Source organism: Ascidiella aspersa, chromosome 1, assembly GCF_963924565.1.
Source record: "Ascidiella aspersa chromosome 1, kaAscAspe10.2, whole genome shotgun sequence".
NCBI classification, from domain to species: domain Eukaryota; kingdom Metazoa; phylum Chordata; class Ascidiacea; order Phlebobranchia; family Ascidiidae; genus Ascidiella; species Ascidiella aspersa.
Genome location: NC_139447.1, coordinates 20,459,460 through 20,472,867, shown reverse-complemented (window position 1 = coordinate 20,472,867; position 13,408 = coordinate 20,459,460). Strand labels below are relative to the sequence as shown.

Here is a 13,408-nt window from a genome sequence, read left to right as displayed (position 1 = left end):
AAGTGCCATAGCCCATACAGGACCTATCCTTTCCCTCTAAAGCCGGTCTAACTCTAACTCATATCAGATATTAGGCCTTCTTGTCACCCTTTATATTTCCGAATTGTTGAGCGGTGGAAACGCGGTTAATATATTAGTGTAACTCGCAAAACGTAATTATCAGTAAACTATTCAAACATACTATTCGTTCGTAACTAATATCTGTTTGATAAACCCTTCAACAGCATTACAATAATTCATCAGTGCTCCGCGGGCCACGAACAATGGTGTCGCGGGCCACATGTGGCCCGCGGGCCTGGGTTTGGACTACCCTGGTGTAATACATTGTTCTTTTTATGTGCTATTTCAAAAAAAACAAAAAAAAAGCATTTTAAAATATAATAGATGGAGTGTTTGGAGAAGGAGCTTTGTAATCTTAAAAAAAGTCTAAAACAATCACAACAAGAGGTTGGTGATGTTACTTCAAGATATCAAGCAAATGTTGCTGAAGAAAGGAAAACCTTTCAAAATTTAAAGAACGAAAAGCAAAAGTTAATTGCTGAGGTGTATTTTGTGGTCTCACTTTCTTTTATTCAATATAAAGTAGTATAATAATTAACTCAAGTTAGGTAATTTTTAAAAACATTTTAGTGAAATTTCATAACACACAAATTTTACAACGCTAAAATTATAAAAAAAATCTCCAATTTTATATTTATTTATTTTAAATCCAGTTGTGATGTGGAATACCACGGTGAACTTAACTGTATAGTTTGATGTACTATCTTTTTTATCATTTTTAACAATTATTTACATTTTTAGTGGGTAAGAAAGTAAATAACATTTCATTGTCTTGTTTTATTAATTATATTTTTCCTCATAAGATATAATTGTGTATTAAACAGAGAAGGTTAATTGACCCAATTGAATATATTACTTTCAATTGGTACTTTTTTCATATTTTAGGTAATGCAAAGAGGAAAACTTATTCAAGAAAAACAAGTGCAAAATGATGCACTTCATTCTAAAGTTAAATTGATTGATAGTGCACTAAAAACTCTTCAAAGAGATATTTCTGAAAAACAACATTTGGTGGACTGCGACTTAAGAGTAATTATATATTATTTTTTTATAAGAAAGGAACATGAAATGATAAACGTTTCTGAACTATAAATGTATATTTATATATATATATATATACCATAATTTTATATTTGCATATTTGTGCAGCATTAGTCACTGCCAAAAAAATGATGGTATGAAATGAATACACATATTAGTATACATAGAAGAGCAACAACAAACCTTGTGTATATTTACATTATTTATAGAGCTTTATCCAGTAAAATTGTTATACTGGTATGACTGAAATATCCTACGTTTGTGTGAAGCTAAATAAAAGTTCAACTGACTTTGGATTTTTTTTAAATATTGATTTAATACCCAACTAATAAAAAAGGGTAAAACAATAATATAAAGTGAATCTGTGCTTTGCACATTGATTAGAGATTTTATAATCAGGATTGGTACACAGGTGTAAATGTCATATATGAACACAATTCGTTATACTGATACCTTCCTTTGCTCCTTCTTTTGCTGAACTTTAAGTGTATGTTTTTTTCTGTCAAATTTTATTAGCAAATAATACACAGCAACCCCCTTGATCAATGATGGGGAATCTTTTCTTAGTGCCAGACCGAAACCAAACAAAGAATGTGGCCATTTGAACTGACCTAGGTTTGTTAGCTATTAAAAATTGGTCTAACGACATTTGCAAAGAAAGCAGTAACGATTTGTGCGCAGCAAAAAATGCATTTATTTGGGTGAATTTGAATCCATATGGCGTCATCCATTGTCATAATGAGAGGTGTATTAAAAATACCATAGGAAAACGCAATAAATTGTCTAAGTTTTCGCACTCGGTAATATTAATTATATACAGTATTGCTACATAACACACAAAGTTTTGATCAGTTGATTCTTGAAGGGTTTTTGGCACTGATTCTGAAACTGCCCTCATTTTGTCGCTTGTACATCATGTTGTGCTCGCGAAGGGACTAAGTGGCTGCTGATCATGCTGCGCTTCATTGTCCCGCGCGTGCAACGTTCATTGTTCGAATTGGCTGCGTTAGTTAAACTGGGCGCGTGCGACTTGCATTTAAGAAAGAGGCTTCACTTAGTAAAATAACCTACTACTGTTACAATACAACATATTTTACTGCCGCAAATTTAAAAATGCGAAATCTGGCGGTAGTGTACGCCTCTCTATTTGCACCTGTTGCGCATTTTACTCCAATCAAACATATCAACACGAGGCCTAAACAAATTAAAATTGTACAAGGGCCGCAGCAAGCAAAACATAAAGCTGAATGCGGACCAAGCCAGGGTAAAATATTACCGAGTAAAATTGGCATAGCAAACTATAGACGTTAAATAATTTTAAGAGAATTATTATATTTGCTTTTTAAACAAGTTACCTCGTCAAAATTCAATAACATGGCCGCACGCAAATATTTTCCAAATACGATTTTTTCAAATATTCTCCAAATCGTATTTCATTGTACTGTCGCGGTAATACACAAAGAGGTAAAGCCGTGAATAAACTTTCACCCACCGTACAATTAACGCAGGGAAGCATTGTGAGTAGGAATGTTTAAAGCAGAATATCGGCGACTCATTTATAATGCTTGCCTTAAATGCGCCGTCAGCATTTTTTCGGGCGACCAATTACTTCACGATAAGCTTTCGCCTAATAATCAAGTGTCAATAGGGTGTTATTGGGCGAGCGAGCGTCTAGCGCAGGGGTGGGCACGTAGTTCCTTTGTCGTATTTTAATTTATTATCGCGGTATTACATGAAGAGGTAAGGCTAGTATGAAATAAAGTTTCACCCATCGTAAAGCAGGGAGGCATTGCTAGAAACTTCATTTATATGACGCTCGTGAACTATGTCGCCAGATTGAATCATAAGTTAAAAAAGCCTGAAATTTCTCTTGAAGGTAAAGCTTTCAGGCGTTAAGTGCCAGTTTGTCACTGTCTCTGGAAATATAATTTTTGTTTTGAAGCGGCAAAAATAAAAAATATACAGCAACATAAAACTAGACGGGGGTGAAAATTTATTTTCGGGACATATCTTGTTTTTGCCGTTATTATATGGGCCGAAAATTTATTATAAATTTATCACTTACCATCTGTGAATTTCCAAATGTTGAAAATGAATAAAGAGTTATTCGAAACGTTCAAAATGATACCTACTTCTGTATGGGCTTTGATGTTCTTATTATGTCTTACTACAACCTCCAACCATTATGTTCCAAAGAAAATATACCCTCCGATAAAATATACAACAACCGCACCCCCGTCTAGTTATATGGGCCGAAAATTTATTTTCGGGACATATCTTGTTTTTGCCGTTATTATATGGGCCGAAAATTTATTTTCGGGACATATCTTGTTTTTGCCGCTATTCTTTTTTGGTTTCCTATGGTATGTTTCAGACCGATTTTTGTCCGAAGCTTTATAGAAAAAGTATACATCGTAGAACCTTCAAATTTTCAGACATGGCGTAGAGTGGTATGTAGGTGCTTTGTAAAAGTTTATGAGGCTGCACCCCCAGGGGCCTTTTCTTGGGGGGCAAAAACCTGAAATATTGCGTTTCAGCTCTTTCTAGCTAACGACTGCCGTCTAGCAGCAGAAAAACTTTCATACAGAATTCGTTCATATTCGCTTGCTTTGTCCAGCTTGTGAAGTGACGAAGCGACTCACCGCCTGCTACGCTTTATTGTCCCGCGCGTGAGACTTTCATTGTGCGAAGTGGCAGGTCCAAAACTGGGCTCGTGCGACTTGCATTTTAAAAAGTGGCTTCTCTTTAGTAAAATTACTTAATGGTCTTAAGAAACAACTTATTTTACCGCCGCAAATTTAAATACGAAATCTGGTGGCAACTCCAATCCAACATATCAACACCAGGCCTACACAACTTAAAATTGTGTATAAACTGTTGCTACCAGGCATGGTAATGTAAATCAAAAAACAGCTCCTCTGGTAATTGTAATTGTAAACCAACGTTTAACGTTCAATAATAGCACGAGAATCAGACTACATGAAAAGATTATTTTTGGAATCTTGGAACATCCATAAGAAGGGTAACACCATGAACGTCAAAACTGACGTGATGCTTTCTGCATGCTACAAGCACCTGCTGAAGGCCTAGAGGCAGTCGCTAATTATTTTCTTATCGTTTTGTTGCTCGCGTTTATTTCTGCTTTTTTTCCTTTCCATTTATTGTACGAGCGTTCAGTGTCAATCACCCTGACGAAGGCGGCTTGTATAGGTTGCCGAAACGTTGGTTAACAATTACACTTACCAGAGGAGCTGTTTTTTGATTTATATTAAAATTGTGTGTTGATATGTTGGATTGGAATAACATACTATACAGGTGCAAATAGCAAATATTCTCCAAATACGATTTTTTTAAATATCCTTCAAATTGTATTTCATCGTATTGTCGCGGTAATACAAAAAGAAGTAAGGCCGTGAATAAAGTTTCACCCACCGTACAATTAAAGCAGGGAAGCATTTCGAGCAGGGATGTTCAAGGCAGAATATCGGCGACACATTTATAATGCTTGCTTTAAATGCGGCGTCAGCATTTGTTGGGACGACCAATTACTTCGCGATAAGCTTCGCCTAATAATTAAGTGTCAATAGGGTGTATTTACCGCCGCAAGTTTAAATGCGAAATCTTAAGGCAGTCTACGCCTCTCTGTTAGCACCTGTTGTGCATCTTGCTCCAACCAGCATACCAACATCAGGCCTAAACTTATCTAGCAAAACTTTCGATTTAATAGTTTGCGTATTAGGCACGTAATAGTGTTTTTCATATTGTTTGAAACGACAGATTTAAAGCCTGTTTTAACAGTGATTGCTCGGACCAAGCTATGGTAAAAAAATACCTAGTGAAAGTTTGCAAAAGTATAGCAAACCATAGGCGTTAAACCATTTTTAGTCTTTAAGAGAATGATAATATTTGATTTTCAAACACGTAAGCTGGTCAAAATTTAATAAAATAGCCATATGCATTATCTAAGTAAATTCTATTTATCAAATATATGTTTCGATCATTCCCCAAATTCTACGCCATATTTGAACCCCTTTCGCATCGAAGGCATATTTTAAGTGGGGAAGTTTTCGGCCCATATCTGTTTTTGCTTGCAGAAACAAGTTAAGGAAAATGAAAAACAAAATATATAATATAAAGTACACAATACAAAATATTAAAAAAAAAAATTAAAAAAAAAAAATTAATATAAAGTAAAAATTGAAAATAAACACTAAGCCCTGAAAATATATCCCCTGACAAAATATACAACAACCGCACCCCCGTCTAGTTATATGGGCCGAAAATTTATTTTCGGGACATATCTTGTTTTTGCCGCTATTCTTTTTTGGTTTCCTATGGTATGTTTCAGACCGAGTTTTGTCCGAAGCTTTATAGAAAAAGTAGACATCGTAGAACCTTCAAATTTTCAGACATGGCGTAGAGTGGTATGTAGGTGCTTTGTAAAAGTTTATAAGGCTGCACTCCCAGGGGCCTTTGCTTGGGGGGTAAAAACCTGAAATATTGCGTTTTAGCACTTTGTAGCTAACGACAGCCATCTAGCAGCAGAAAAACTTTCATACAGAATTCGTTCATATTCGCTTGCTTTGTCCAGCTTGTGAAGTGACGAAGCGACTTACCGCCTGCTGGGCTTTATTGTCCCGCGCGTGAGACTTTCATTGTGCGAAGTGGCACGTTCTAAACTGGGCTCGTGCGACTTGCATTTTAAAGCGAGGCTTCTCTTTAGTAAAATTACTTAATGCTCTCAAGAAACAACTTATTTTACCGCCGCAAATTTAAATGCAAAATCTGGTGGCAACTCTAATCCAACATATCAACACCAAGCCTACACAACTTAAAATTGTGTGTTGATATGTTGGATTGGAGTAACATACTATACAGTAGAGATGTTCAAAGCAGAATATCGGCGACTCATTTATAATGCTTGCTTTCAATGCGGCGTTAGCATTTTTTGGGGCGACCAATTACTTCGCGATAATCTTCGCCTAATAATTAAGTGTCAATAGGGTGTATTTACCGCCGCAAGTTTAAATGCGAAATCTTAAGGCAGTCTACGCCCCTCTGTTAGCACATGTCGTGCATCTTGCTCCAACCAGCATACTACCAACATCAGGCCTAAACATCTAGCAAAACTTTCGATTTAATAGTTTGCGTATTGAGAACATAATAGTGTTTTTCATATTGTTAAAAACTACAGATTTAAAGCCTGTTTTAATAGTGATTGCTCGGCCCAAGCCATGGTAAAAAATTACCGAGTAAAAGTTTGCAAAAGTATAGCAAACCATAGGCGTTAAACCATTTTTAGTCTTTAAGAGAATAATAATATTTGCTTTTCAAACACGTAAGCTGGTCAAAATTTAATAAAATGACCATACGCATTATCTACGTAAATTCTATTTATCAAATATATGTTTCGATCATTCCCCAAATTCTACGCCATATTTGAACCCCCTTCGCTTCAAAGCCATAAGTTATTATATTATTATACACAACTTATAATTGTGTGTAGATATGTTGGATTGGAGTAACATACAGAACAGGTGCAAATAGCAAATATTCTCCAAATACGATGTTTCCCATATTCTCCAAATCGTATTTCATCGTATTGTCGCGGTAATACACAAAGAGGTAAGGCCGTGAATAAAGTTTCACCCACCGTACAATTAACGGAGGGAAGCATTTCGAGTAGGGATGTTCAAGGCAGAATATCGGCGACACATTTATAATGCTTGCTTTAAATGCGGCGTCAGCATTTTTTCGGGCGACCAATTACTTCGCGATAAGCTTCGCCTAAGTGTCAAATAGGGTGTATTTACCGCCGCAAATTTAAATGCGAAATCTTGAGGCAGTCTACGCCTCTCTGTTAGCACCTGTCGTGCATCTTGCTCCAACCAGCATACTACCAACATCAGGCCTAAACATCTAGCAAAACTTTCGATTTAATAGTTTGCGTATTGAGAACATAATAGTGTTTTTCATATTGTTTGAAACGACAGATTTAAAGCCTGTTTTAACAGTGATTGCTCGGACCAAGCTATGGTAAAAAATTACCTAGTGAAAGTTTGCAAAAGTATAGCAAACAATAGGCGTTAAACATTTTTAGTCTTTAAGAGAATGATAATATTTGATTTTCAAACACGTAAGCTGGTCAAAATTTAATAAAATAGCCATATGCATTATCTAAGTAAATTCTATTTATCAAATATATGTTTCGATCATTCCTCAAATTCTACGCCATATTTGAACCCCTTTCGCATCAAAGGCATATTTTAAGTGGGGAAGTTTTCGGCCCATATCTGTTTTTGCTTGCAGAAACAAGTTAAGGAAAATGAAAAACAAAATATATAATATAAAGTACACAATACAAAATATTAAAAAAAAAAAAAAAAAAAAAAATTAAAATAAAGTAAAAATTGAAAATAAACACTAAGCCCTGAAAATATACCCCCTGACAAAATATACAACAACCGCACCCCCGTCTAGTTCTTTTTTGGTTTCCTATGGTATGTTTCAGACCGAGTTTTGTCCGAAGCTTTATAGAAAAAGTATACATCGTAGAACCTTCAAAATTTCAGACATGGCGTAGAGTGGTATGTAGGTGCTTTGTAAAAGTTTATGAGGCTGCACCCCCAGGGGCTTTTGCTTGGGGGGTAAAAACCTGAAATATTGCGTTTTAGCACTTTGTAGCTAACGACAGCCATCTAGCAGCAGAAAAACTTTCATACAGAATTCGTTCATATTCGCTTGCTTTGTCCAGCTTGTTAAGTGACGAAGCGACTTACCGCCTGCTGGGCTTTATTGTCCCGCGCGTGAGACTTTCATTGTGTGAAGTGGCACGTTCTAAACTGGGCTCGTGCGACTTGCATTTTAAAACGAGGCTTCTCTTTCGTAAAATTACTTAATGCTGTTAAGAAACAACTTATTTTACCGCCGTGAATTTAAATGCGAAATCTGGTGGCAACTCTAATCCTACATATCAACACCAGGCCTACACAACTTAAAATTGTGTGTTGATATGTTGGATTGGAGTAACATACTATACAGGTGCAAATAGCAAATATTCTCCAAATACGATTTTTCCAATATTCTCCAAATCGTATTTCATCGTATTGTCGCGGTAATACACAAAGAGGTAAGGCCGTGAATAAAGTTTCACCCAACGTACAATTAACGGAGGGAAGCATTGCGAGTAGAGATGTTCAATAAAGCGGAATATCGGCGAATCATTTATAATGCTTGCTTTCAATGCGGCGTTAGTTTTTTTTCGGGCGACCAATTACTTCGCGATAATCTTTTCCTAATAATTAAGTGTCAATAGGGTGTATTTACCGCCGCAAGTTTAAATGCGAAATCTTAAGGCAGTGTACGCCTCTCTGTTAGCACCTGTTGTGCGTGTTGCTCCAACCAGCATACTACCAACATCAGGCCTAAACATCTAGCAAAACTTTCGATTTAATAGTTTGCGTATTGAGAACATAATAGTGTTTTTCATATTGTTTAAAACTACAGATTTAAAGCCTGTTTTAACAGTGATTGCTCGGCCCAAGCCATGGTAAAAAATTACCGAGTAAAAGTTTGCAAAAGTATAGCAAACCATAGGCGTTAAACCATTTTTAGTCTTTAAGAGAATAATAATATTTGCTTTTCAAACACGTAAGCTGGTCAAAATTTAATAAAATGACTATACGCATTATCTACGTAAATTCTATTTATCAAATATATGTTTCGATCATTCCCCAAATTCTACGCCATATTTGAACCCCTTTCGCATCAAAGGCATAAGTTAAGTGGGGAAGTTTTCGGCCCATATCTGTTTTTGCTTGCAGAAACAAGTTAAGGAAAATAAAAAACAAAATATATAATATAAAGTACACAATACAAAATATTAAAAAAAATAAATAAATAAAATAAAATAAAAAAAATAAAATAAAGTAAAAATTGAAAATAAACCCTAAGCCCTGAAAATATACCCCCTGACAAAATATACAACAACCGCACCCCCGTCTAGTTATTTTTTGGTTTCATATGGTTTGCTATGGCATGTTTTAGACCGATTTTTGTCCGAAGCTTTATAGAAAAAGTATACATCGTAGAACCTTCAAATTTTCAGGCATGACGTAGAGTGGTATGTAGGTGCTTTATATTTATAAGGCTGCACCCCCAGGGGCCTTTGCTTGGGGGGCAAACACCTGGATAATTGCGTTTTAGCTCTCTGGAGCTAACGACTGCCATCTAGCAGCAGAAAAACTACCATACAGAATTCGTTCATATTCGCTTGCTTTGTACAGCTCGTGAAGTGACAAGGCGACTGAACGCCTGCTGCGCTTTTTTGTCCCGCGCGTAAGACTTTCATTGTGACTCATTCAAAACTGGGCCTGTGCGACTTGTATTTTAAAAAGACGCTTCTCTTTAGTAAAATTACTTAATGCTCTTAAGAAACAACATATTTTACCGCTGCAAATTTAAATGCGAAATCTTGTGGCAATATACACCTCTCTATTTGCACCTGTTTCGCATGTTACTCCAATCCAAAATATCAACACCAGGCCTACACAACTTAAAATTGTGTGTTGATATGTTGGATTGGAGTAACATACGAAACAGGTGCAAATAGCAAATATTCTCCAAATAGGAATTTTTCAAATATTCTCCAAATCGTTTTTCATTTTATTGTCGCGGTAATACACAAAGAGGTAAGGCCATGAATAAACTTTCACCCACCGTACAATTAATGCAGGGAAGCATTGCGAGTAGGGATGTTCAACGCAGAATATCGGCGACACATTTATAATGCTTGCTTTAAATGCGGCGTCAGCGTTTTTTCGGACGACCAATTACTTTGCGATAAGCTTCGCCTAATAATCAAGTGTCAATAGGGTGTTATTGAGCGAGCGAGCGTCTAGCGCAGGGCTGGGCATTTAGTTTGTTACCGCAGGATGCATGAGAAACATAAATTGTTGTGGTAGAGGGTGACTTGACGCATTGAGATTTTAGGGGTAAATAATTCAACAATCGGGTGATTTTATGGAAAACTAATGCAAAAAAGTTGAATTATGAGAAAACTGTTGGTTGCGCCTATTTCGAATTTAGATCAAAAAAATAAATCTTGAAGTATGCTATATATTTGTGTGGTTTGGGCCCAAGGGTTGGGGTTGCATTTCTTTGGAGGGTGTTTAAAACTAAATTAATTTCAAAAATATTGTCCATCTAGCGGTTTAAAAACTTCAATACAGAATTCGTCCACATTCGATTGCTTTGTTCAGCTCGCGAAACGACTTGGCACCATGCTGCGCGTTTTATTGTCACTGGGGAAATAAGCCGCGCGACTAGCCTTTTAGAGGGATTCTCCTCTTAGTATAAAAACGTATTGCTTTCACAACACAACCTATTTACCGCCGCAATTTTTAATGCGAAATCTTAAGGCAGTCTACGCCTCTCTGTTAGCACCTGTTGTGCACGTTGCTCCAACCAACATACCAACACCAGGCCTAAACAACTAGCAAAACTTTCGATTTAATAGGTTGCGTAGAAGGCACCTAATAGTGTTAAAAACACTGCGTTTATTGGGTTTAAATTGGCAAAACTTTCAACATAAAAGGTGGCTTATTAGGCACATAAACGTGTTTTGCATATTGCTCGAAACTACAGATTTAAAGTCTATTAAAACAGTGATTGCTCGGACCAAGCCATGATAAAAATATACCCAGTAAAAGTTGGAAAAAGTATAGCAAACCATAGACGTTACATCATTTAAAGAGAATAATAATATTTGCTTTTTAAACATGTTAGCTTGCCAAAATGTAATAACATGGCCGTATGCATTATCTACGTAAATTCTATTTATCAAATATATATATTTCGATCATTCCCCAAATACTACGCCATATTTGAACCCCTTTTGCATTAAAGCCATATTTTAAGTGGGGAAATTTTTGGCCCATATCTGTTTTTGCTTGCAGAAACAAGTTAAGGAAAATCAAGTATACAATTCAAAGTATTAAAAATTAAAAATATTAAAAATTAAAAGACATTAAATTTAAAAATTAAGAATTAAAAAAATTTAAATTAAAAAATTAAGAATTAAAAAAAAATAAAGACTAAGCCCCAAAAATATACCCCCCGACAAATTGTACAACAACCGCACCCCCATCTAGTTTCGTACCTGTATTTCGTTGTCGCACTCTTACGAGTCTACTGCCTTGCAGCATGCACGACTTGTGCACGCGTTGGTACTTCGCTAGCGCCCCTGAGGCGCAGTAATTATTTCTTTACGTTGGAATGATGGTTTCATTCTGCGCCCTAAATAACCATGCGTGCTTTTCGTTCTTTTGTACCACTTGTGTTACCGATGTGGTAAAGTCGGTCATATTGCCCCTGAATGCCATTTCAAGGTTGCTGTTTGCGATTTCTGCAAGCGCACAGGTCACCTGCAATCGGTTTGCCGTTAAAATAAGCAGTTGGCCTCTATTCAAGTCAAGTGGGTCGACCGGTTGACCATCTGGGCCATTGCAGGTCGGATTGCCGTTGTACCAAGGTTAGAGATTCCCTTCTTGACCAATAGCAAATCTTGTTTGATTGAACTCGATACCGCGGCAGGAGGAAGCCCGATTCCCTTTACCAATCCGCGACAATCACCCTTTGCCAATTCTTGGATCCTTCACTGCAACAGCGATATCGGAGCAGCGAAAAGGGATCTACTGTACTTTTTTTCTGATTAGTGATTACTAATGTTTCGAATTTGAACCTCCTTGGTCGTGACGCTATCAAAGCGCCAAATATCTCTCCGGATGAAATTCTGTACAAAGACAAGGTTAAAATTCCCGTTCTTAGCAGAGTTTCTAACGACTTATGTTCTAAACCGGATCTTCATCTCCAGGTAGCTTCTTAGATAATGTGCGAAAAGTATCCGGATATTTTTTAAGCCGAACTTGGTTGTCTTAAAGGTTTGGAATTGGCAGTAAAGTTTAAACCGGATCCAAGACCGGTGTACTGCAACCAAGAGCTGTCCCTTTTGCATTATTAGAGCAAGTCAAATCACTGATATAAAAATAAAATGACGGACCATTTAAACAGGTAAACTTGTTCGATTATGAGCAATAACTCAACTTAAAACACAACATGTGCAAAAATTGGGTTAAAAGTTCAAATTTATAATAAAATGTTAATTGAAAACACTTGCAAGTCAAGTCAATATATTCATTTAAAAAAAATGACTGAAGTAAATTTACTACAACATTGCAATAGACCTATGACTAAGGATGTGTATAGCTAAGTTGGTAGAGCGACCGTCCCGGTATGACCGAGGTCGTGAGTTCGAACCTCACTGCAGGCTCGAATTTTTTGCCTGGCCTTGCTGGAATAAACTTCCTTATTCGATCAACTGGTTTTGGGCAGCCGCCCTGAAGGCTTCGTTATTTACTTTTTTACTTTTATTGCCAGGTGAAGCATTTACAAATGGAGAAAAAAAAGGTCGTGCAAGAATTAGTTCAACTGAAAGCTGAATTCCAGGCATACCGAAAACATACAAACCATCTTTTGACTAAAGAAAAGGAACTGAATTGTAATTTGCGCCAAAATTTGGTATCATAATTGGAAGAAGTGTATTTTTATCGTTTGTCGCTTTACCTGAATTTGTTTTTATTTTGCTTTTTACAACGTTATCTCGTAAATACAAAAAAAAAAAAAAAGCTGCTTAAGATGAATTTAATGTCCCCCGTCTAGACTATTTATGAGCTCGTCTTTACATTACATAAACCATAAATTTGACTTGACATATTATCGGCAGGAAAATACGGATTTGTCTTACTAAGTATTTTGAACAACTCGTTACCGTAAAGCAAAATCTAATGATAAATAATACTTTAAAATAGAGGTTCTGAAACATTTTTTGCCGCGGACCCCTAATTTTTTTTGCTTTGCGTGGACCACGATAGGCATAATTTTTTCAGAGATGACGTCATACATTAACTTCACAAAACAAATAAGCTTCAGAAATCTGCTAATTTCGGTCCAAATAATGTAAAAAGTGAAATCCAGCATTAATAGTAAAATACACTCAGTGCAAAACAGTTCCATTTTTAACTCTTTTTTTACATAATTATTTCTTAAGTATACACTAACGTTTAAAATGGGCCTTTATGGACCCCCTAAAACTAGTTCACGGACCCTTCCTAGCCTAACATGTGAATTAAGTAAAAACAAATCGTCCTAGGATGAAATATGCGTGTGTTTTTAGCAATTTCCATGTTTTTTAACCTTGTTAATTGTTTACAATAATTACTTGATTCAAGTAATGTAATTACTTGGTAGC

The 13,408-nt window shown here is 36.2% G+C and overlaps 1 protein-coding gene across 4 annotated transcripts in view; it reads left to right on the top strand.

Annotated features, from left to right (window-relative positions):
- Positions 1 to 12,767, top strand: part of LOC146168219 (coiled-coil domain-containing protein 89-like) — a 48,730-nt gene extending 35,963 nt beyond the window's left edge. For 3 of the 4 annotated variants that reach the window (XM_083380825.1, XM_083380817.1, XM_083380810.1), the window contains 3 exons: positions 385 to 543; positions 946 to 1,089; positions 12,538 to 12,767. In XM_083380825.1, coding sequence (XP_083236951.1) covers positions 385 to 543; positions 946 to 1,089; positions 12,538 to 12,687 — 453 coding nt within the window. In that variant the 3' untranslated portion in view covers positions 12,688 to 12,767. The remainder of the gene's footprint in view (positions 1 to 384; positions 544 to 945; positions 1,090 to 12,537) is intronic. The other variant, XM_083380832.1, reaches the window with a different exon arrangement.
- Positions 12,768 to 13,408: the final 641 nt, after the last annotated feature.